Source organism: Leptonotus elevatus, chromosome 19 (genome assembly GCF_054856555.1).
Source record: "Leptonotus elevatus isolate MCC_2025b chromosome 19, RoL_Lele_1.0, whole genome shotgun sequence".
Taxonomy (NCBI): domain Eukaryota; kingdom Metazoa; phylum Chordata; class Actinopteri; order Syngnathiformes; family Syngnathidae; genus Leptonotus; species Leptonotus elevatus.
In genome coordinates, this window is record NC_141257.1 from 11418422 (window position 1) to 11439475 (window position 21054).

The window sequence follows — 21054 nt, forward strand, 5'->3', positions numbered from 1 at the left end:
ATAATGAATGCTTACGGTTGATGCCCAACCACATCAACCGCGTTGCTAAATTCAAAATAGAACTTGAACTCAATCACGTAAACAATCCTTTCACAGAACAGTCTGATCCTTATTTGTGCTCAGGCATAGGTTTGGAATTTTCATTTAAGTTAGTTTTGTTTATTAAATTTAGCTAGTTTTAATTAGCTCTCGGAGGGGGTTGCTAGTTTTTATTTGTTATAAAATGCTTAATTTTAGTTTCATTTTTTATCAGTTTATGTGTGTGTTTTTTCTCAACAAAAATATTTTAATATTAATATTATTTTTTATTTAGTTCACCTGTTTTCGGAAGCTGAGCTACGTTAAATGGAGCATGAGCAACAGTGATGTCATTTTCAGTCGACAGCAAGTGGCAAAATGGCCGCCCTTGAGATGGATTAAAATGGGTGGATTTTGCTTCTTAATTCATATTCCACAAACGCAATATTATTCAGAATGCTGTGTTTAGTCTAACGGGGAAACATAAAACATATAATAAAGACTTTTATTGCATTGGCTTTAAATCCAAGATTGTGAATGAGTAGAAAAACATCCAGTTGTTTTCCCTCAGCAAAGTCAATTTGTTTGAGGTTTAGTGTGTGTGTGTGTGTGTGGGGGGGGGGGGGGTGCATTACCACAAGATTCCATTTTCTCATTGCGTTTTATATTCGTGTGAATGTGATGCTGACCTTTGACAACATGATGACATCACCACCACTGTAGACCAAGGTGTTAAGATTGGCTTCAAATCACATGCCAACATTTTTTTTAATTGCTTTTTTATAGATTTTTACAGTGTACTTAGTTGCTGCAGTTTGATCCCAGTCACTTTTCAGCCATTAATTGGATGATGAAAAGCTGCCGTTGACAACAGCTCACACCCAGACACTCACACACAGAATACACATGAAGTGCGAACCAGCACAAAGTGAAGTCAAAATGTATATTTCGAGGCTGTAATTAGGCTCCCTTCTGGAGTACATGTCCTAAATTACCTCCCACATTTAATCAAACAATACCACCTGTCCGCCTGAGCTCTTGTATAACACATTCTGGGACGGCACAGCTTTTTCCCTCCCTTCCTCGATTAGAACACAAAGAGCTCAATTAATCCACGAGTCCAGAAGCAGCAGCGGGGCTCGGTGCCCAAAACAGTCGACAAGCTATTTCCTGTTCCACCCTCCTGCCTCTCCAGTGAACAGACCCTGTGGTGTGTTTTCAACCGGCAGTGAGTGGACACCTCACCTCACTGTGGTCAGCACGGGACAGCAACTAGCGAGTGATTTGTACCTGCACGAGGGCTCATTTTGAAGGCGAAAGGATCTCGATTTCATCGGGAGTGTCAGTTGGATGGGTTTCCTCCCACTGCTGATGAGTGGGAGTGGATGTTAGGACTCCAGGAGAAGAAACATCATCTCATTTCTGGTGGCTGGCGTCGTTTCACTGCTTTTCTGTGGGGGAACAATGATATGTCACTTTTTGCATATGTGGATTTCTACTTCTTTAGTAGGAGAGCACGGATACTAATCTGGGACCACGGTGAGTTATTTACTAAAGAGGTGGCACACACTTAACTTTTGTACTTAGTAAAAAAAAATAATAATAAAAATACAGATGTCGGGAGTAAAAGTCATTCAGTCGGTCACTTTTCTATACCGCTTATTTGGTTCAGCTAAGGTCAGAGTCTCTCAGCTGACCATTCACACTCGCACCTTCACTGAGCACTGAACCCACGTTGCCTGCATATTTATGAAAAAATATCTTGAAGTGAAAAAAAAGGAACATATGAAGAAGAATTATCCATCTGTATTCATTGTCTATGGTGCTTGTCTACATTGGGGGGGTTTATTAAATATTTACTGCATTTATTCATTAGCATTTGTGGGTTTTTGAGGTCTTTTATTATGAGTTTTTATTTGCTTGTAAAATTGCCTAGAGGACTGGATCAAATAGGTTCCCAACCCCTGTTTTAGGCAATTAAAAGTACTTTTACAGTTCCTAATAGGTGCCACAACAAACCAAAAATCATCAACTAAATAAACCAACATTCAAAGTAATTTCCCACACGTGTTTTTATTAGCGCCGCTGCCTCTCCAGTCAGTTGAAAACAAGACTAATTGCAGTAGAGTAACAAGACTTGTTGTCAGTACCTCCAGCTTTCATCTTAAACGGGATTATCCTGGCAGGAAATGTGGAGAGGGTTGAGCCGGAGTACGTTTTATGGGGTCACATAAACAGCTCCAGCTGCCGTCTCTCAGTGCGCAGAGGTTAAGTCAAGACGCTATTGGGCATAGCCTGGAAGTGCTGGCTGTTTCATTTGTCTGCCCACAGCTGTATAAAAATGGACATTTGTCTCCGTCTGGGATTTGTGTGAAGCGCTTCCTGCTTGGACAACCACAAACTGCCTGTTTGTGCCACTCGGCATAAAAATACACTTGTTGAGGGAACAACAAAAATGTGTTTTACATTGGAGATTTTAGATTAGACGTGCAGCAAAGTGGCCTGTTATGTGTTGGAGTGTCCAATTTTGAGGTTTCAAACTACTCCCAGTGCTGTAACTTTAAAGGTAAAAGTTAAAAAATGGGTATAAGTTGGAAACACTCTCATAGATGTACAATAGAAATAACACAGGGTGCTATCTTATTGCAAAAAAAAAAAAACAAGGTTCGCAAAGTCTTAAAGCTGTCTAAAAATCACTTTCTAACCATGAATTCAACAAAATCCAGAATATCAAGGCCTCCGAATATTACTTCTTATTCAGCACTGTATAGTGTACATGCCGGAGTCCTTGGCTTAACAACACAAGACACGTTCAGTTACCACCGAAGCCTCTACTTATTGTTTCTCATTTGTTTGTTTTATATTTATGACTTAAGTGCGTTGCATACAAATATCTACTGTAAATACAACATTACCAGTGTGTTATCTTTGGCTATTGATATATGTTGATATCTTTAAAATTTGGGTTAGTCACTTGTAGGAACAGAGCTCCACTGAAAAGTAAAACATTTTCATATCATAACATTTTGCTATCCTTAGCTTAGCTAGCCTGACTTTAACATTGGCACACATTTTGTAACAGAGTAAAATGTATGTAGCAGATTATTATTGTCATGTGTAGTACCGAGAATCTCCAACAGGAGCGCTATCATGTATGCTATTACTTGCACTGTTTCAGCAATGTATGTTATGTTAGAGCAAGAAACCAAGTAAAGTTGAAACCTGCCGTTCTGAAGTGTGTCCATGTTTGTTGCCAATCCATCACCATCCAACACTCCACTACAAATACAAGACATTACAATTATTATTAATATTAACATTAAAAGGTAGCAGATAATAAGTCAAGCCAGTCTAGTTCAGCTAACGCGTGCTAAGCTAACAGCCTGTTAGCAGGAGCTACAACTTTAGCGTCCTTGTCATTGAGCTCAATGGATTTTAAATGTATCATTTTGCCATTTATTATCCTCAGATAGCGTGATAAAGTGACCTATTTAACCAAACAGCAAGTGAAGAACAAGTGCAATGACTGGAAAACATTGCATGTATGATGGTTTAAAGCGTAAAGTTGTTGAGCAGCAATCACGGCGATAACGCCAGAACACTGTAATCAGGCAAAGTTTTTGCGGGGGTCTGCCAAGAGTCATCTGGATAAAGATCAGGGTGGGTGAGTTAGTCGAGCTGCCTGATGGCAGCAACTGGAACAAGGGTAGAAGAATTTTGTTCTCCCTGGAGAGAAAGCGCAAGAGGGAAAACGTTCTGGCTCCCATGTACTGTATGTTGTTTTAATGACGCGGGCATTGTGAGGGGCTGGGAAATCAGCCATCATGTTTACATTAAACTTAACTGCAACTGTAAGACCGCTGACTGATGGCGGTATAGCCTATATTATTATCTCCCAACTTGGAGCAAAAAGTAGTTACTGGGAAAAAGTCTCAGTCAGCAGTTGGATATATATTTTTTTTTAAAACTTGTGAGAGCCATCTTGTCACTGTTGCTGTGTGAAACAAGAGCCAAAGTGTAGCTGTTTGACACCGGAAACTGGAAATGAGTCCCCTCGGGCACTGATGTCATAAATATAAACATCCCCATTAGTTGAGGCCCATGTCGCTGCTGAAGGTTGAACATAAACACAGCATCCTGGTGCTGTCTAAAATGCCCTTCCTCAGTTTAAAAGTTGCGCAAAGAGTGTACGTTTCTAACGCTTTGCATGTGATTTTACCTTACAGGAGCCGAGATTCCCGGAGTTCACCAGTAAGATCTTGGAGATGCTAGAAACTTCAAGCGCCGGTTAAAGCAGGATGGAGCCTATTAGGAAAGACATGGAGCTGCTCAGTAACAGCATGGCAACGTACGCTCACATCAAAGGTAATGTCTCAGAATTCAAATTCTACACGGACTGCCTATGTTTGTGTAATTTAGGTGCATTTGGTCCCTTACTGCTATTGGATGTAATGAAAAGGCAGTTGATAGACCCTCAATGCTATTATGTTCTCTGGTTTTGCGCTTCGCTAAAATCAACAGTTTCATCAAGGTTGGGGGTTTTAGTGGCAAAATGCTGGAGGACCCAAGTGAAGGGACGCCGGATAGCAGGAAGTGCACGGATTTCAAAATTAATTGACTTAAAAGCACAAAACAAATGCAAAATCAAAACTAAAGACGAAACAAATCACAATAAAAAGTATATTAATTCTGTACGTGTCCATACAGCCAACCCGGAGAGCTTCGCCCTCTACTTCATGATGGGCGTTTGTTTCGGCCTGCTCATGGCGCTGTGCCTCCTGGTTGCCGGCATCACCTGCAGGTCACGCCGCCGCATCAGCAGGCCAGCTCCGTCCCCCGAGAGGAGGCAGCTGAAGGAGTCCAGCGAGGAGGAGGAGGAGGATGAGAGCATAGCGGAGGACGAGGAGGAAAGGAGCGGCAAAATGACTCTTGTGCCGATGGACGAGCGAAGCACGCAGTCCAACGGCACCCTGAAGAGCGTCGACGTGTTCGCCTCGGTCGAGGAGCTGGAGAAGGCCCGACGTCTGGAGGAGAGGGAGCGCATCGTCAGGGAGATATGGAGGAATGGGCAGCCCGACATCCTGGCCACTGGGACCGGAACTATCGGACGGGTTCATTACCACTAGCGTCCTAAAATAAAAAAAATACATCATTAGAACTGCAGATGTGCATTTTAAAAGGGGCATAATACTTAGGGGTGTGCCAAAAAATGTAATCGCGATTCTCATTTAGTACGATTCAGAATCGATTTTATTTAAAACATTTTATATTGTCTTGCCTTTGTCTGTGTGTGCCTTTATTTGGAGCGCTGTTTATGTTGTACCCGATTTAGCCACTTAGGGGCAGTGTGGTTCCACGCGGTCTAATACATTGTTAAGTTGTAGCCACATTAAAGAGGAGAAGGAAAAAGTCACAATCAAGTTATTCCAATAAAAGTTTTTTTTTTTGCAGCGTGGAGCCGTTCTTTTGAGCGATAAAAGTGCAGCGAGTAGCATTAGCGAGTCAGACCATATCATTCAGATCATTACAATTCCTTGCACATCTATAGAATAAAGCAAAAATCATTGTCAATCAAATCATTTTGAATCAAAAATCATTCCTAATCGAAAATCAATTCTGAATCGAATCGCACACCCCTCAAAAAAGATTCCCACCACTAATGTTGTATTTATTTTTTTACAATTTTACATTTTACATGTCTGAAACAAGATGGTTGATCATTGACACAATATTATCAATATTTCATAATCTGTGTTGTAGTATTCTATCCGTCTACCATTTCACAATTTGTGACTTGAAAAGTGACACATCTGCCATTATTATATATGTCACATTTTCCAGATAAAAACAGTAATTAAGTGTTTTGTCACTGTAAAACGTACCTTCTCCATGCTAGTGTCTGTCTCGATTAAATAAAATTATTACAATGTTTGTATAACAAATCATATTTATTGCTGCACCATTTGGCACACTAGAAACTTTGAAATGTACTGCATGCGAGGTTTAAAATACATTTAGCTTGGCATCTAAACTGGAATCAAATCATAAAGCCTCCCCTACCGAACATACGCCAAAAATAATTCAATGGTCACCACAACATTAAAGTCATTTTGGGGAATCTGCTTTAAATTCACTATAATAAATTTTGAGAAGTCCTGGTAGCCCTTACATGGGCATCATAAAAGAAAATAAAGGATAAAGGGGGCCCAATAAACATTTAGCTAAGACCACAGCGTTTCCAAAAGAGGCACTTTCTTTCCTTTCCTCCAAGACAAAACTCCAAAGTTTTCCCAGCCTTCCCACCGGCTAGTGTCACGGACCCTGGCGCTCCGTGTTTCTCTTTCCACACAATTCCCAGCAGTTTCCCAACAACGTGACTCTCTAGTAAAGACGTGTCTGTTTAGCTCTATGAAAGAAGCCATTTAGTTTAAGCATACTACTTGCTGTCTGTGCGTCGAGCGTCCCACAGTGGATCCTAGCAAAGTCTCGAGAGGGAGTCCATTTTCTGTTGGCACTCCAATATCCAACCCCCTCGCCATAAAAAGGTTCATTATGTATTAAGTGGAGCACCTGGTTGTCATGCTTGGAATGGCAGAGGCTGGAAAAAGGGATTCTTGTCTGGAGAGCAAACATCTCAGCAAAAATGCGGCGCTCGTGATGCATGCAGTCTGACAATTTGTACTGGTTTACTTGTTTTGTGTGACTGGTATTACTGCTCACAATGTCACAATGTGTTGAGGTCTTTAAGGGTAAATTATTATGAAACACAATACAGAAGAATGGTTTTGTCCCTCTGCCAAATGGATGTTAGCTCCAACATAACTGCGTAATTCAAATACATAAAAATAAAACATTAAATTGGTGATGAAGTTATTGTAAATAGGCTATTACAATTAAACATATTCTCTATTAATTGTTTACAATATGTTTGTGGAATATGAATTAAGAACCGAAAATGACATCACAGGTGTGCGGGCTCCATTTAATGACCAGTTCACTTTCTAAACGTCATGTCCAAACACTGAAAACAGGTGAACTTTGATTGGTCGTTACCCGAGTAACTGTGATTTAAGTGGCAAAATGGCCGCCCCCTGAGATGGATAAATACGTGGATTTTGCTGCTTTCCACAAATGCTAGTGAAGACTCTTAAAAGATATAAAGGAAATGTTTGACTTGATCTTAAATAAATTTAAAATGATTAAATTATCAAATAAACTAAGTTTTTGTGGCCATCTGAAAATTTTAATATGGCCCTTGAAAGCACAAACTCACAAATTATAGTGATGTATGGTTTGTGCAAACTTCACAATCACGATAATGAACATTTTTCAATTACTCTCTCAATGTCAATCAAAAATATATCTATATTTTTTTTTAGTTGTAATACAGATTTTATATTAGATCTAATAAGCAGTTGTACCTATTGTGAGCTAAATAATTCAGTTTTCTCATCTTGCTCCCAAACAAGACTCTCACACAACTCATTTCCTAAATCAAAGAAAAGGACATTTATTGAAAATTAAAAGACAAACTTGACAGCTCTTCAACAATATAAAAGTTGTCAGCTTCATATTATCCAGAAAACAAAATGAACCGCAGTCCCACAGATGTGTTGTGTACATGCAATATGGACAGTCAATGGATTAAAAATTTCATGTTTTGTCAATGTTTGGGGTACTCTTCTTTATAACGTCAGCGTTTATGACAAGTTTGATTAAACTGACACTTGAGGGGGAAAAAAAAATTCCACTTGCTGACCCCCAAGTATTACAATAATTTAGTTTGTACCTGTGTACATTATTTTGTAACTTTGCCTGTCAATAAAAGCTAAAAAACATAAAAAGGTATCCACTTTGCCAAAAACGACCCAAGAAACATGTAAACCTACATAGCTAGTATACATATTTGTTTAAAGCAAAGCAGTTCTATTTTCAGGTGGACCTTTTACATGAAAATCATAGATAAAGCAGTGCTAAAAAAAACAAAAAACTGCGTGAGGGGTTTGAATAGAAAAATCCAAATGGTGACAATGAGAACTATTGATTGGTCCCGCGGGGAGAAGCAGTAATCGGTTCATGCAGTTTTAACATCAAGACGTCACCAGGGTCCAAAAATGATAAGCATACGAGAAAACGAGCCTCCCTCCGCTTCAAAACGCAAAAACACGTATATGGAACCATTTTTTTTTTTATCATCTAAGGCACAAATATTTTTGTATTTTTTTCTGACATTTATTGAACGATGATGCCTCAGTATTCAACAATCAACCATGCATTCATCGAACACATGACATAAAAATCTTAAACCAACTTCTTCACTTGAGCTATAATGAGAATTAAATGAGCAGAGGATAGATAAGGGAGAAAAAAATTACTAATTTTTTTTGTTTTTGTTTTTTACAAGTGCGCCAACATGTGGACACGCTGACGGCCGTTTAGGATTTCAGGCCTTCGTCAGTATTCTTGCCATCTTTAATCTCCGCCTCGACGTTGTCGTCGCCCATCTCGGGCTGCTCCGCGTTCTGGAACATGTCGTGGGCCCACTTGGGGCTGCTGCCTCCCTTGCGGTACATGAAACGCCCCCGGCGGGGGGCAAAGGACGCCCGGCCCCGCCCGCGGTTGTCCACCCAGGTTTTCTCGCCATCGCGGTCATCGTGCTAGAAAATAAATGAAATTCAACTTTAGAATGAGATCAAGCTAGGGGGGAAAATGTCTAATTGGTTGATCACTTGACAGTGTGATGTGAAATGTGAAATTAAAGCCCCTTGCATTTTGTTGCATTGAATAATTGCACACATTCAAACGGTGTAGAAGCATCTTTCCTCTCCCGTTATATTTTATATATATATGCATCTTATGTTGTCGATTTTGATTTTCACAAGACAAACCTTGGACCTCAATTATTGTATTTCTTATCGTTTACCACAATAAAAATCCTTGAAACTTGAAATAGAACTTCAAAGAGCAACCAGAATATAAATTAGTAACAAAGTAAAGTAAAACTACACTAACAGCAATAAAAAAACAAAAACAAATACCAGCTGTTCCTGCTGTGCGCGTGTAGGCCTCTTAGGAGCAGTGTGGTGCCGTGCATGCAAGGAGTACACACAATGAGATTAAGAAGCGTAAAAGAACAAAGTTGTGATTGATCCCTATTGTTCTGGCTCCTTTCTCGCATACAATATGTGAAAGAATATCACTTTCCAGAAGTCGATGCTAATTCTCCGTTAGCATGTCAATGGGATTTGACATTGACTTTAGCGTTAGCACTAACAAGGTTTTTCAAATGAAGCTTGCCCGATAAATATACAATGCATGTAATACTATTTGTGTGTTTAATTTGACAGTAAACTCAAACTGAGGTGTCGAGCAAAACGGCATTCAGGGTACTTTCACAACATTGGTAACCATCAAACACTGCGCTGTTATGAACGTGAGAAGCCAAAATTGAAATCACATTTCCTAGTGCTAAGAAGCCATTAAAGTTGCACGTCCAGAGGCAACTTCATTGTGACTCACCAAGTAATACTTCCTGCTCTTGGGTGTGTACTCAGGATCCCATTCCTCCTCTGGGGGGCGCCCTTGAGGATTAATGTTGGCAGGGTTGCCATTGCTGTTGTTGTTGTTGCCTGGGTAATTGCCCCTGTTCCATCCTCGCCCTCTCATTCTGGGGAACTGGAAAGGGAAGAAGCAAGTTGGATTGCAAGCAAATGTTAATGGGTTTGTTTCCACTTTCACTCACAGTAGAAGTGAGCAGATCAGCTATGAAAAAAGCAAAACGGCAATCAGACAAAGTGAGGCCACTGATTTGCACTACGTTACCTTGGTAAATATCATGAGGTGCAAGGACTAAGTAAGATAGAGTCATCATTATCATCCACATAATGTTCCTTAGCATTACCAAGTAGGAACAGAGCAGAGAAGTGCAGTAGACTGTGACTCCATAAGGACAGAAAATTACAAGATGAGACGTCAGCACCTGAGTGACAAGCATGCGCGGAACAAACGAGCCAATCACTTACGAATCCGCGGCCTCTGCCTCTTTCCATGTGCTGGCCCTCAAAATCCCGTGGGTGGCCGCTGTAGTCCCGCGGAGGGTAGCGTGTGTGAGAGAAGCCCTCCTCAAAATGGTCCGGCCCGTCTCCCATGTACTCCTTGCGGAAAGGCGGCTGCGCGGACGGGAACGGGGACGGAGAGGACGAGGACGAAGACGAGGATGGCGAGCGATCGCGCTTCTTCTTTCCTTTCCTGTCAACACAAGCGAGGTGAGAACTTACGAAGCCAAAACGTGCCGTGATTTTGTCCACTCACTTGGATTTCTTGTGGTGCTTCCCAGATTTCTCAGAGGTTCTCTCTTGGGAGCCTCCGGGGCTCCGGCCTGCCTCGCGCCTGTAGTCCTTGCCGGCAAACCTCTTACGCCTTTCAATGTCCAGGCGAAGGTCCATCGTGTCCCCTTTGAACTTTTTGCTTGAATCCTGCAGCGAAAAGCATTTCAGTGAGTAAAGAAGCAGCTGACGCCACCTAGAGGTAGTTATGAAACATGAATCAAGGCCTGAATGCTGGTAATTCATTTGTCAAGCGAAGATTTCACATAAATGCACTTCCAGTTGACACCCCCTAGTGGTCAAGACCAAGTACTGTATGTGTACTCACAGTTACAGGCTCTAGTCTGTCACAGTTCAGTATAAAACAACAAGTACTGATGGAAACCAGCAGCATGCATGTATCACAAGCTGAATCATTTAGCATTACAGTATTCATTTATTTTTTTTAGCTTCATTTGTTTTCTTTTCACAGAAAGATACTTACAAGGTTAAGGCATTGATAAGCGTCCCATGACAGGCTTGGACTCAGGATCATAACTCCCTTCCTTTTTAGCCTTTGCTCGGGGTTGGTACATACCCCCCAATCAATAACCATATCTCATAGGCCGCAGGCTTGCTTGGCACTTACAAAACACAATTGGGCTCTTTTGATTTAGAAAAATGCATCCTTTGAAAGAAAAGCACAAAGCTTAACACTGCCATTTTGGGTCGTCTCAAATTGGGCTGTGGGAAACGGGTCAAGTTTCTAAACGACAGGTCACCTTGAAACTTGCCTCGTCCATATCCTCAAACAGGTGAGAGTGCCTCTTAAAGGCACTGGGGGAAACATCAATTCTCCTGAAAGGGAACAGAGAAGCTCATTTAAAAAAGAAAAGAAAAAAGGAAGCACATCATTTGCGTGAAATGTGTTGCGGTTAGAAATTTCAAACAAACCTGTGGATTTCTGGGCTCTTCCTTGGCTTCATTTCTACCTCTGCCGCTTTTCTTTGGTACATGGCGAAGCGCTCACTTAAAGTCATGTCTGATGTGGTGAAGTGCTGAGCTGCAAAAGTAAGCAACGCAAACAGACGCAGACAGTGAAAGAGGTATTAAGAGACTTTCCGACAACGACTAATGCATTCCATGGCTTATGCCCAGCTCACTGGAGTGTGCGTTTGCAGCACTGTACCTTTGATGTAATGCACAATAGACACTATGTGCTGAGCAAACAGCTCAGCCGGGCTGCTGCGAAGCTGGGCGGACTGAATATTCTGGAAGATTGAACGGAACTCCGAATCTTTCTTGGGATTCACCAGATCTCTTGCCGTGAGGCGATTCTTGGATATGGAGGAGCTGAGCGAGGAGCGTGAAAGGACAATGAAGGCAAATATTCATTCAAGGCTAACTGACCACTTTTGTGAATATTTGGTATTTTCATGGGACAACACCCCTTTAAATGAGCACAGATTGGGCCTTGACCAATTCCCCCCCCCCCCCCTTCCTCCATGTCTCCTTTATTCTCATCTAAGAAACTTGGGGCGCCAACTAGCGAACCGCCAGCCTTCCCATTCTGTTCTCTTCTATTGATCATAGGACCACTATATAAATCTATCATCTTTGCCCTCAGCTAGTTTAACAAGGTCGTGGTCGCCTTGTTGGTGTGTTCTGAGGTTGATACGTTGGAAACGGCTGATTTTATATCTTCGTTGTTGTCCCATGAAAACAATATTGTTCCAGAAGCCTATACAATACAAATAGTGGATGTGACTGGGCATACCTTGGCATGTCCTCCAAAGAAGCAATTCTCTGTTCAAAGTCCTCTCTGGATGAGGCCAGCCGTGCGGGAGAATCGTCGCGAGGGAAGGCCCCAGGGAAGAGCGGCTTGTCCTTGCCTTTGGACGTCACAGCCGGGGACGGACTCCTTTTGTTCTTCTCTTTCTCCTTCTCCTTCTCTTTCTTCTCCTTCTTCTTAGCCTTCTCCTCTTTCTTGCTGTGCTTGCGGCTCTGATACATCTCCTCCACCATTTTATCCAAGGTCTCCGTATCCTCATCTTTGCGACTTTTCTCCTTGGGTAACGGGTAGGAGGTGGAATAGGTTGGCTCGTCGCCCCACTTCCCGTACATATCTCGAGGTGTAGGGTTGGATTTGCCCGCACCGTCCTCCTCGCCGTCCCTGTCTTTCAAGCCGTGAGACTTGAGGAACTCCTCCTCCTCTTCATCGAAGAACGGCATGGTCTTGTCCTCCTTGGGGTCATTAAAGGGAACGGAGATGCTGAAGATGTCTCCGGACTTGATGCCCTTCTCTTGATCTCTCTCAGTGCTGCCCTTTTCGCTATCGTTACCATCCTCTTCACCTGCTTGCTTTTTGCTTTTGTTTTCAGCCAAGAACCTAACAAAAGACAAGCAGCCATTAAAAGAGAACGTTAAATTGCAGCTGACAGGAAAAAAATATGCATCTGGAGCTGTCTAATTGGGTTAATTGTGCCAAAATGCCAACCCCAAATCACCTGTCAGAATTGATGCAACATTATAAAGCACAACAGAAGTGAATGTGTGTGTGACTTGGAAACAAGCAAACAAAGGCCATGTAGCAAAAGTCTGAGCATAAGTGACAACGTGTGTGCTGGGGAAAACTAAAGGCCTTCCCTGCTGCAAATAGTAGACGATGAGACAGTATTTATACTCACGTAATGCGCTTCTTTTCTAAGTACGTGGGATTTCAATAAAGTTCCTCTCAGTGCACATCAAAGGACAATTGTCATACTTAAAATCAGGAGTCCTATTCCATTTTAAACTGACGATTCGTCCAATGATCTTTGGAAAAAGGCTAAAATATTTGAAAGAAAAATGACATGTTGCACAAGTTGCTGTGAAAATAAAGAAGGCAGGAATCCCATTGAGTTGGGAGAAAAGATCAAACAGACATACTTTTTGAAGGCAGCAGAGATCACCATCTTTTCTCCAGATTTGGCATCCTCCTTGGAGAAGAAGCCGAAGCCGCCATAAGAGGTTCCTTGTGCCGACTTGGGGGTGCTGTCGGCAGCCGCAGCTTCTTCCTTCTGAGCCGCCTCGGAGCCGCCTCGGCCTGTGTCGTAGTCGATCCATTTACCTCCTGACGCCTTCTCGATGACGTTGCCTTCTCCTGACGGCTTCTCCGCCTGACTCTCTACTTGCTTCTCCTTTGTAATCTTTGAGCTGGGTTTGCCCTTGTTGCGGGGACACGGGGTGGAGGAGCGCGACCTGGAGGAACTGGAGGCCCTGGAACGTTGGGACTGCTCGGACGACGAGCGGTCGGAGTGATGGGAGTGCGAGCGGCTGGGCGAACGCTTGTTCGGCGTGTGGGAGCGTGAGCGCCCCCTCCGCGGGCTGTGGGAGCGGTTGTCCTGGTCACGCTTGCGGTCGTGCCAGCCTCCTCCTCCTCCTCCTCCTCCTCCTCCGCCGCCACCGCCGCCGCCGCCGCCGCCACCTTGCCAGTTGGACTTGTAGCCATAGCCGCCGCCTCCCCTGTGCTGATATTGACCACGAGGGTAATAGCCTCGGTTTCTTCCGCGGAAGTGGAACGGCCTTCGATAGCCGCGGTTGTACCCGCGGTTGTAGCCACGGTTGTTCTGATAGTCCCGGGAGGGATAATTTCGGTAGGACATAGGAGTGCGGGAACGAGAGCGGGAACGAGAGCGAGAGCTGCAAGAGAAGAGGGAAACAAGTTGTCACAATTTGACTGTACACTTGTGCAAAGCATCTCTGTGCAGGGATCTGCCATTATTTATCTAAGGGGCGGCCATTTTGACACTTGTTGTCGACTGAAAATGACATCACAGTTATGGCTCAGGTAACAACCAATCACGGCTTAAATGTTTTCTGAGTTTGGTCACAACTGTGGCTGGGTATTGATTGAAATTTACAAAATCGATTCGATTAAATTCACATTGATTTTCGATTCAGTTAAGGACTTCATGCAGTCCCAATTTTACTTTTACATGGAAGACATTCTCAATGCTACAAATAGTAGAAGCTTCTTGCTCTTAGTTGGTGCGTTAGTAGGAAAAAATATATATTAATACTTACATTTAAAATTGAATCCAATGCGGTTACATTAATCATGTATGTTTTATTGAACATGACGTAATTAAAACAAAACATTTGGTAGCCATATTACAAGGGTTAAAGCAAACAAATTTTCATTTGACTGAAAAAAACAACGTTTAAATTGACTGCGGTCAATTAACACAAATTTTGCAGGGCAGTAGGGCGCACACTGATTATTTTTAAATAATATTTAGGCATTAATCAGGGATGAAAAATGTGACAAGCATACGACCGCTCTAGGAGGGTAATAGGGAATGCAAATTTAAAAAAATACTTAATACATACTTAAAAACATCAACTTGATGCATTTTGAGAGATAAAAATCAAGCAGACTTAAAAGACAGCATCAATGTATAATAAAATATCTATCTATACATGGTCATGTTATGCTATATAAGCAGGGTTGGGAGGCTTACTTTTAAATTCTTCAAATAGTTTCTCATTACTTGTTATAAAAAAACGTAGTTATCAACGCAACGCGATTAAAACATCCTTTTTTCCCTCCGACATTCAAATTGTCCGGGTAGAGTGCGGAGGACTCGACTCTCGACATGACCCGTCCGCAATGCCACCCTGCACTCTAGGGACAGACAGTTCCGCCAACTTCTCCTAATATGGCTTGCTGCTTCTCCACGGAGAAGGTACACACAGCATGAAATTTAAGGCCTCACCCAGATATTAAAATTCAATACTTTTTCAAGAATTTTTAAGGTGGCATTAATAAATTCAATGTGTGAAAGCAATGTCAGTTTAGTGATGGCATCTCAAACGACAAACGTGCAGTCCCCATGGGGTCTTGTTTATGGGGTGCACCCGTCTCATTTTCAAAATGGCGGAAATCCGTCCCCACGACGGAGAACTTTAACCCCTGCCATATTAACTCATTGAATACCATGCATTTTCATTGGAGCAACCCCTCTTCAATATCAGCCGTTTTACTGGATTTTGACAGATTTTGCAAAGGCCACAGAATATTGTGTTCTATTGCTGTATAAACATACCAAATTAATGATTAGACACTCTTCTTTCATAAGAAAAAAAAAGTATTTCTATCTTTTTCTGTTCTTAGAATAAATGTTTGTCGAAATTCCAATTCCTACATTTCAAGCACAACTTGGACTTTTAACACTATTTTTTTCTTTTGTGACAGCTCAAACATCTAAATAATGTTTTTGTGCAATAAAACAACATTCCAAAAAGTGCTTTTGATAACAAAATATCAGTTTATTGCACATAGAAATAAACGAATGGCTGGTCTGACTGCAGCTCTGCAGCAGCATCCAGTCGTCCAGGGGTCGACCTGACTGGCGAAACGAGCCGTTAACCCCGCGGATGATCGCTCGACGCTTGCTCGACGGACGAAACGTCGTTCCTTGACGTGCAGCAATTCGATCACAGCCGTTATGCTTTGATGAGCCGATGACGATGCTTTTTTTAAGCCAAAAAGCAATACTGCAGGGTTAACTGTTTTGTTCTGCCGATCGCCTATTTTCTGCTTCCTCCCCACTGCTCTACGACACGCAGTAGTGACAAGAGGCCACTCCCAGTCCCAATCTACACTTCCTGTTTCTCTTCTTCTGCAACAAGATCCTTGCGTGATAGTGGATGATCTTATACTTGCTGCCACCCACTGGCCGTTTCGTTGCACTAACATTGCCGTCAAGCCTATTCCTTCAGTCAGTAGCTGTTCCAGCCACTCCTGTACACTCGTGCATAAAAACAAAACAACTTATGACTTATTTATAAGTCATGTTTCCGTGGCGACTATGACGCTTATGACGTATTGATAAGTCATATGTATTGAGAGTAGGGGTGTGAATTGCCTAGTACCTGGCGATTCAATTCGTTCCACGATTCATAAGTCACGATTCGATACAGATTAATCCCAATACAAATCTATAAATGTATTATTGCGATTTTTTAAAAACTCAAATTTGGAAAATAATAATCAGTAAACTTGTACATGTACACTGTAAGATTTGTATGAACATTTATTTATTTATCTGAAAATTCAGGCTTATGACTGAGTCACTGCATTTAGCAAACAGGTTGCAGTCAGTTTCATGTTTGAACAGCACTGAAATAAAATATTAAGGCTTAATGTTCCATTAATATAACATTCTTCCATGCTTAAAGTGTGAATCCTAACCCTAAGTAAGACGTTTTATTGAATATTCCTATAACAAAAATGTATGTTTAAAAATCGATTCGGCCGCATATCGAATCGATTCGAGAATTGCGTGTTGTAATATCGCGATATATTGCCGAATCGATTTTTTCTAACACCCTTAATTGAGAGTGTTAAAAAGTATTGATTCGTGGTTTTATGAATAAATATTGGGCTATGAAAAGGAATATCGCTTTGTATCGTTTTGTTTTTTAAACCCAGGCCTATTCACAACCAATCATAGCTACAGTTTTCTGAGTTTGGTCAAATGACCAAGCCCTGAGCAACTGTGATGTCATTTTCAGGCGACAGAAAGTAGCAAAATGGCCGCCCACAGAGATGGATTAATAATGGAAGGATTTTGCTGCTTTATTCATATTCCTGCAAAATTACATCAACGGGGCAGTTTCAACTAGGTTCAAACGTACACCACACAAGATATGCATCTATTATTCGCTTATGCAAGTGCTTGGGGTATGCTTAACTTGATGGTTTGAATGTCAATTCTGTCATTTACATATGATTTAAGAAAGACAAAACATTAAAAAAAAAGAAGAAAAAAAGATGTAAATACCTCCAAAAGTGTTTGCAATGAGCAAATGAATAGTACCAATGAATGAATGGGACTGGATATACCTGTAACGGCGTTTTCTGGATCTTGAGCGAGAGCGGCTTCTAGATTGAGACCTGGATACAGATCTAGACCTGGACTTGGATCTGGAGTTGGAGCGGGTGGGTGAGTATGGCGCCATCTTAGCCCTTATTTCAGATTAAATAGCCTCGAAAAAGAACAAAAAACAGATTTGTGTGTAAAGTGCTGCACTCAATATTTTCCTACCAAATGTGCAAAAGGGCAGTCAAACACTCGAGCTAGTGCGAAGGTTAAAATATTGAGCAACCAAAGTGCTTCAAAACAACACATCAAGAAGTGACTCATTTTTTAAATCAGGACTGGACAGTAAACAGAGCTACTGACAGGCATATATGGGACAATTGTGACACTCGGTCACCTGTCTTTAGAGAATTAGAAAAAAAACTCCACTTTTAACGTTCATCACGAAGCACGTATGGCCTTCAACTGTCAGGAAAACCCTTGAATCAAAACCCGTGCGGCAATGACACAAACAGGCCAACAGGTTGGCCGGAGAAACGCTGCAGCAGCTGCAACAACATGCAAACATATGGACATTAGCCTGCAGCAGAATGAGACTGAGGGCCACTTCTGTGCACTCAATATGCAGAGAGCGTAGCACACAAGTAGTAATGCTGGATACAATTTACAGCCTGTAATTTCATTTGTGGGTCATCAACAACCGCAAAATTGCTCTGCTGATTATCGAGATGGCGTTGTAAAGGTGTAAAAATGGCACCTGCCGTAGAATAAAATGTACGTATTTATCACTTTGAAAATAGGTTTAATTTAAGGACAGTGGATCCCCCCAAAGATCAAACACAATCCATTTCAGGTCACTTGTCCACCTCTCATTTTGTCGTATTTCAAAAAGTACAATGTAACTGGAAACAACTTCAACATACACACAAAGCATTTAAATAATTGCTTAAGATGGTGTAAATATTTAATTGTAGAGGTGTAAATGCTAATCGACTAACTGACAAGTAATCAATTCTCACCAACTATTTACATAATCCTTAATCAAAGCAATTTTGAAAAGGTTCTAACGAGAGTATCGAGAATAGTCCTAATTTTACGTATTGCATTTTTGAAAGCAGGTCCATTGTTAATGCTCATTTGTTAAAAAAAAAAAAAGTCTCATAAATCATATCATACTCATTAGCCCCCCCCCTCAATTTACCTTCGAGCAAGGTAAATATTGTTTAACGAATTAAACTAAATAATAATACAACTAATTAGTTCATTAAAAATGCTTGAGAATACTTTTGTTGATACTCCGTAAACCATTCACAAGCAAATACAGTAAATAAGTTATAAGATATATCGCTCCATTTTATGATCGTATCCGATGCTGTTGTTTGTGTACTATTTCATTAAATCTACATGTTTTATCTGTATGTGTGGCATTGGTGGTGATTGTTGAACCTTTAATTCCTTAATGGAGTATAGCGATAACATTTGCATTTTGTTGCAGATTTCCTTTGACATAGCCGTGACAAACTACCCTTTGCACCCGATGTAGTTTCATGTCCAAACACAACAAACGGTCGCTAGGGGCTTCACACTGGTTGCCATGACACTTCACACTATTTTTACATACAAGAAAGCCCCGAAACCGGCTTAAAAGCCCCCGGCCTTACTCTTACATACCCAAGGCTGACTTTTAGAAGACATTGCTGCATAGTAGATGAAATAGTTGAGTGGCCATTTTAGGCAGTGGGAAGAGGCCAACAAGCACACGCACACACAAACAGACTGCTTTGTTTTTCATGCACGCTACGGTTGCCAGTGTGGTTTCATTCAATATAAGCCCTTCATATATAATGTATGTCCTTGAATAGAATGATTACGGCGAGGCTTTCACGGATGTAACCAAACACCAACTCTCCATTCAGCATTACAAGAAAAGGAAGTGAATGTTCTATCGAAATACACAATTCCCACCATGAGGCCCTGCAGCATCTTGAATTACTTGATATCCGTTTACCACCAAACAGGCTTCAATGCAGGCCACGCTATTTTTTCATGCTAACAACACATCAAGTAGCTCTTAGTGGGAATCTGATCACAATACACAAACAGTATAAATGGACGTGTTACACGTTTAACATCAATTGATCACTGCTTTATTTGTCATATGGTAACACGTGGTGTAAAACCTATTAAAAAGAATAGGTACCGTTTCATACTAGATGCGTATGGGAAAATATAGCGGACATCTTGAGAAAATAATGCAGATTTCTAATTTCTATATTCGATGTTTTAAGTCAATCGCTCCCGACTGCAACGCTACGTGCTTCCATTACAGACTCACAAACGTCGACTACAAAACGTTCAAAAACATTAGTTAGCTTTTGCTTGTTTCGATGTTACGAATACGTTCGATAAATACAAATTGTGTAATTTACCTGTGTCGGTTTTGAGAATCTTGATGCGTCCGTGCGTAGAGATAAACCTTTTAGGCCGCGCTCCGTCCGAGCTCGGCTTCCTGTATTTTTCCGTGCCGAATTTTTAGCAATGAAGCTAACTAGCTCGACGCTAGCAGCAGCTACGCGACGAAGCACGTAAATTAAGCGACTCCTCCACGACCTAAATAGAAGATGGGACTGTCGAGCAAATCCAAGTTAGATACATATACAACATAAAAGCATGTTTTCCTTTCCAAATGCAGTTCGTGTGTGGCTTCGAGGATTCGAGCGTTCCCAGCAGCTAACCGTCGACAGATTAGCTCGTCGAAGACGCTGCCGAATCGATCGAGATCTCGCGAGATGTCTGTGACGAAGCAACGCGGGGTGACGAATGGCCCAGTTGGAAAACAAAACTACTGTAGAATACATTAAAAAATATATAACAAACTAATGAGTCGTTCATTATTATCATTATTTATACTTAAAACAATTATTAAACGATTTTATGAACACATAGAAATAATTTTTTGTTTTTTGTTTAAATACATTATTCAATTAAGTGACTAATTATTCGATTTTGTATAATACATAACGTAATTAAAATTTTAACTATATACAAAATTATTTATTTTACACGTTTTATTTTATTTTATGATTTTCTATCAATCATCCAACCAATGCCCATCTACTATACACATGAGAATGCATCGTAGGTTATATGAGCGAACATAGCAAAAGGCTGCTACCAGTACTGTTTAAATGTTCTAAATACTTAATAATTGCGACATTGCCGCTTTACTTCATGTCCACCGAACAGGGGCTGTTTGTTTAGCAGTGACGTCTACAGTGTGGACTATTTTTACCAGGCCTTTGAGACAGATCACCCGTGATCACCACTCGGGTGCCATGAACTCGCCCTTCACCGCCAAGTAGCGTTCAGTCTCATTTGACTACTTTGCAAAAAGCAAGATGTGCCTTTTTTGTTAACTTCATGCCAAGAGAAGCAAGCACGTCTTATTAACGCTTATTTTCTTCATTGCGCAGGTGTTTGACACTTGAACGCACCATGTTTATTATTAACAGTGATAAGCTCTCTTTTGGCTCCATTGTCATACTGTATGTCTCCTTGTCTGTCACTCACTATTACGGGCTGTTTATTGTGTCACTCAGAGGTGTCGACTTTGACTGAGGAGGTCAAGTCAGTTCAAATAAAAAGGACTAAATTCTGCACTCAGTTGAAGTAATGAGGACAGCTCCAATGTAAAAAGGATGATCAGAAAACAGCAGTTCACATAATGATAAATAGATCAGATAGCATCATAAGGAAGGAGCCATTTTTTTGCAGACTAACTTTTTTTTAAATAATCAAAGTAAATACTCATCCCACCAATTTTTTTACAATATCACTCGTAATAAATGAGCTGAAGTAGTGAGTTG

The 21054-nt window shown here is 41.2% G+C and overlaps 2 protein-coding genes and 1 long non-coding RNA gene across 5 annotated transcripts; 1 reads left to right on the forward strand and 2 right to left on the reverse strand.

Annotated features, from left to right (window-relative positions):
* Positions 1-824: 824 nt before the first annotated feature.
* LOC147157963 (uncharacterized) lies at positions 825-4586 on the reverse strand. The gene is made up of 3 exons (XR_015091188.1): positions 4238-4586; positions 3245-3297; positions 825-1469 (listed from the first exon to the last, which is right to left on the reverse strand). It is a non-coding gene; the product is annotated as an uncharacterized LOC147157963 (long non-coding RNA).
* Positions 1144-8265, forward strand: eva1bb (eva-1 homolog Bb (C. elegans)). The gene is made up of 3 exons (XM_086062464.1): positions 1144-1557; positions 4245-4383; positions 4726-8265. Exons 2-3 carry the CDS (start codon positions 4317-4319, stop codon positions 5142-5144), a joined length of 486 nt encoding a protein of 161 aa, XP_085918590.1. The 5' UTR covers positions 1144-1557; positions 4245-4316; the 3' UTR covers positions 5145-8265.
* thrap3b (thyroid hormone receptor associated protein 3b) lies at positions 7504-19966 on the reverse strand. Of its 3 annotated transcripts, none has more exons than XM_086062462.1 (12): positions 19618-19966; positions 17212-17354; positions 13251-14003; positions 12100-12711; positions 11512-11675; positions 11277-11385; positions 11117-11180; positions 10330-10493; positions 10041-10266; positions 9538-9693; positions 9057-9086; positions 7504-8675 (listed from the first exon to the last, which is right to left on the reverse strand). In XM_086062462.1, exons 2-12 carry the CDS (start codon positions 17325-17327, stop codon positions 8454-8456), a joined length of 2616 nt encoding a protein of 871 aa, XP_085918588.1. In that variant the 5' UTR covers positions 17328-17354; positions 19618-19966; the 3' UTR covers positions 7504-8453. The 3 variants fall into 3 exon arrangements, with proteins under 3 accessions (XP_085918588.1, XP_085918587.1, XP_085918589.1); XM_086062461.1 differs by having other exon boundaries at positions 11105-11180; XM_086062463.1 differs by lacking the exon at positions 9057-9086 and having other exon boundaries at positions 11105-11180.
* Positions 19967-21054: the final 1088 nt, after the last annotated feature.

Coding starts and splice junctions, on each gene's coding strand:
- eva1bb (XM_086062464.1), top strand. CDS start 4,317: ATGGAGCCTATTAGGAAAGACATGGAGCTGCTCAGTAACAGCATGGCA. Junction 4,384..4,725: donor AACGTACGCTCACATCAAAG/GTAATGTCTCAG, acceptor GTGTCCATACAG/CCAACCCGGAGAGCTTCGCC.
- thrap3b (XM_086062461.1), bottom strand. CDS start 17,327: ATGGCGCCATACTCACCCACCCGCTCCAACTCCAGATCCAAGTCCAGG. Junction 11,386..11,511: donor TATTGTGCATTACATCAAAG/GTACAGTGCTGC, acceptor TTACTTTTGCAG/CTCAGCACTTCACCACATCA. Junction 9,694..10,040: donor GAGGCAGAGGCCGCGGATTC/GTAAGTGATTGG, acceptor TTCCCTTTCCAG/TTCCCCAGAATGAGAGGGCG.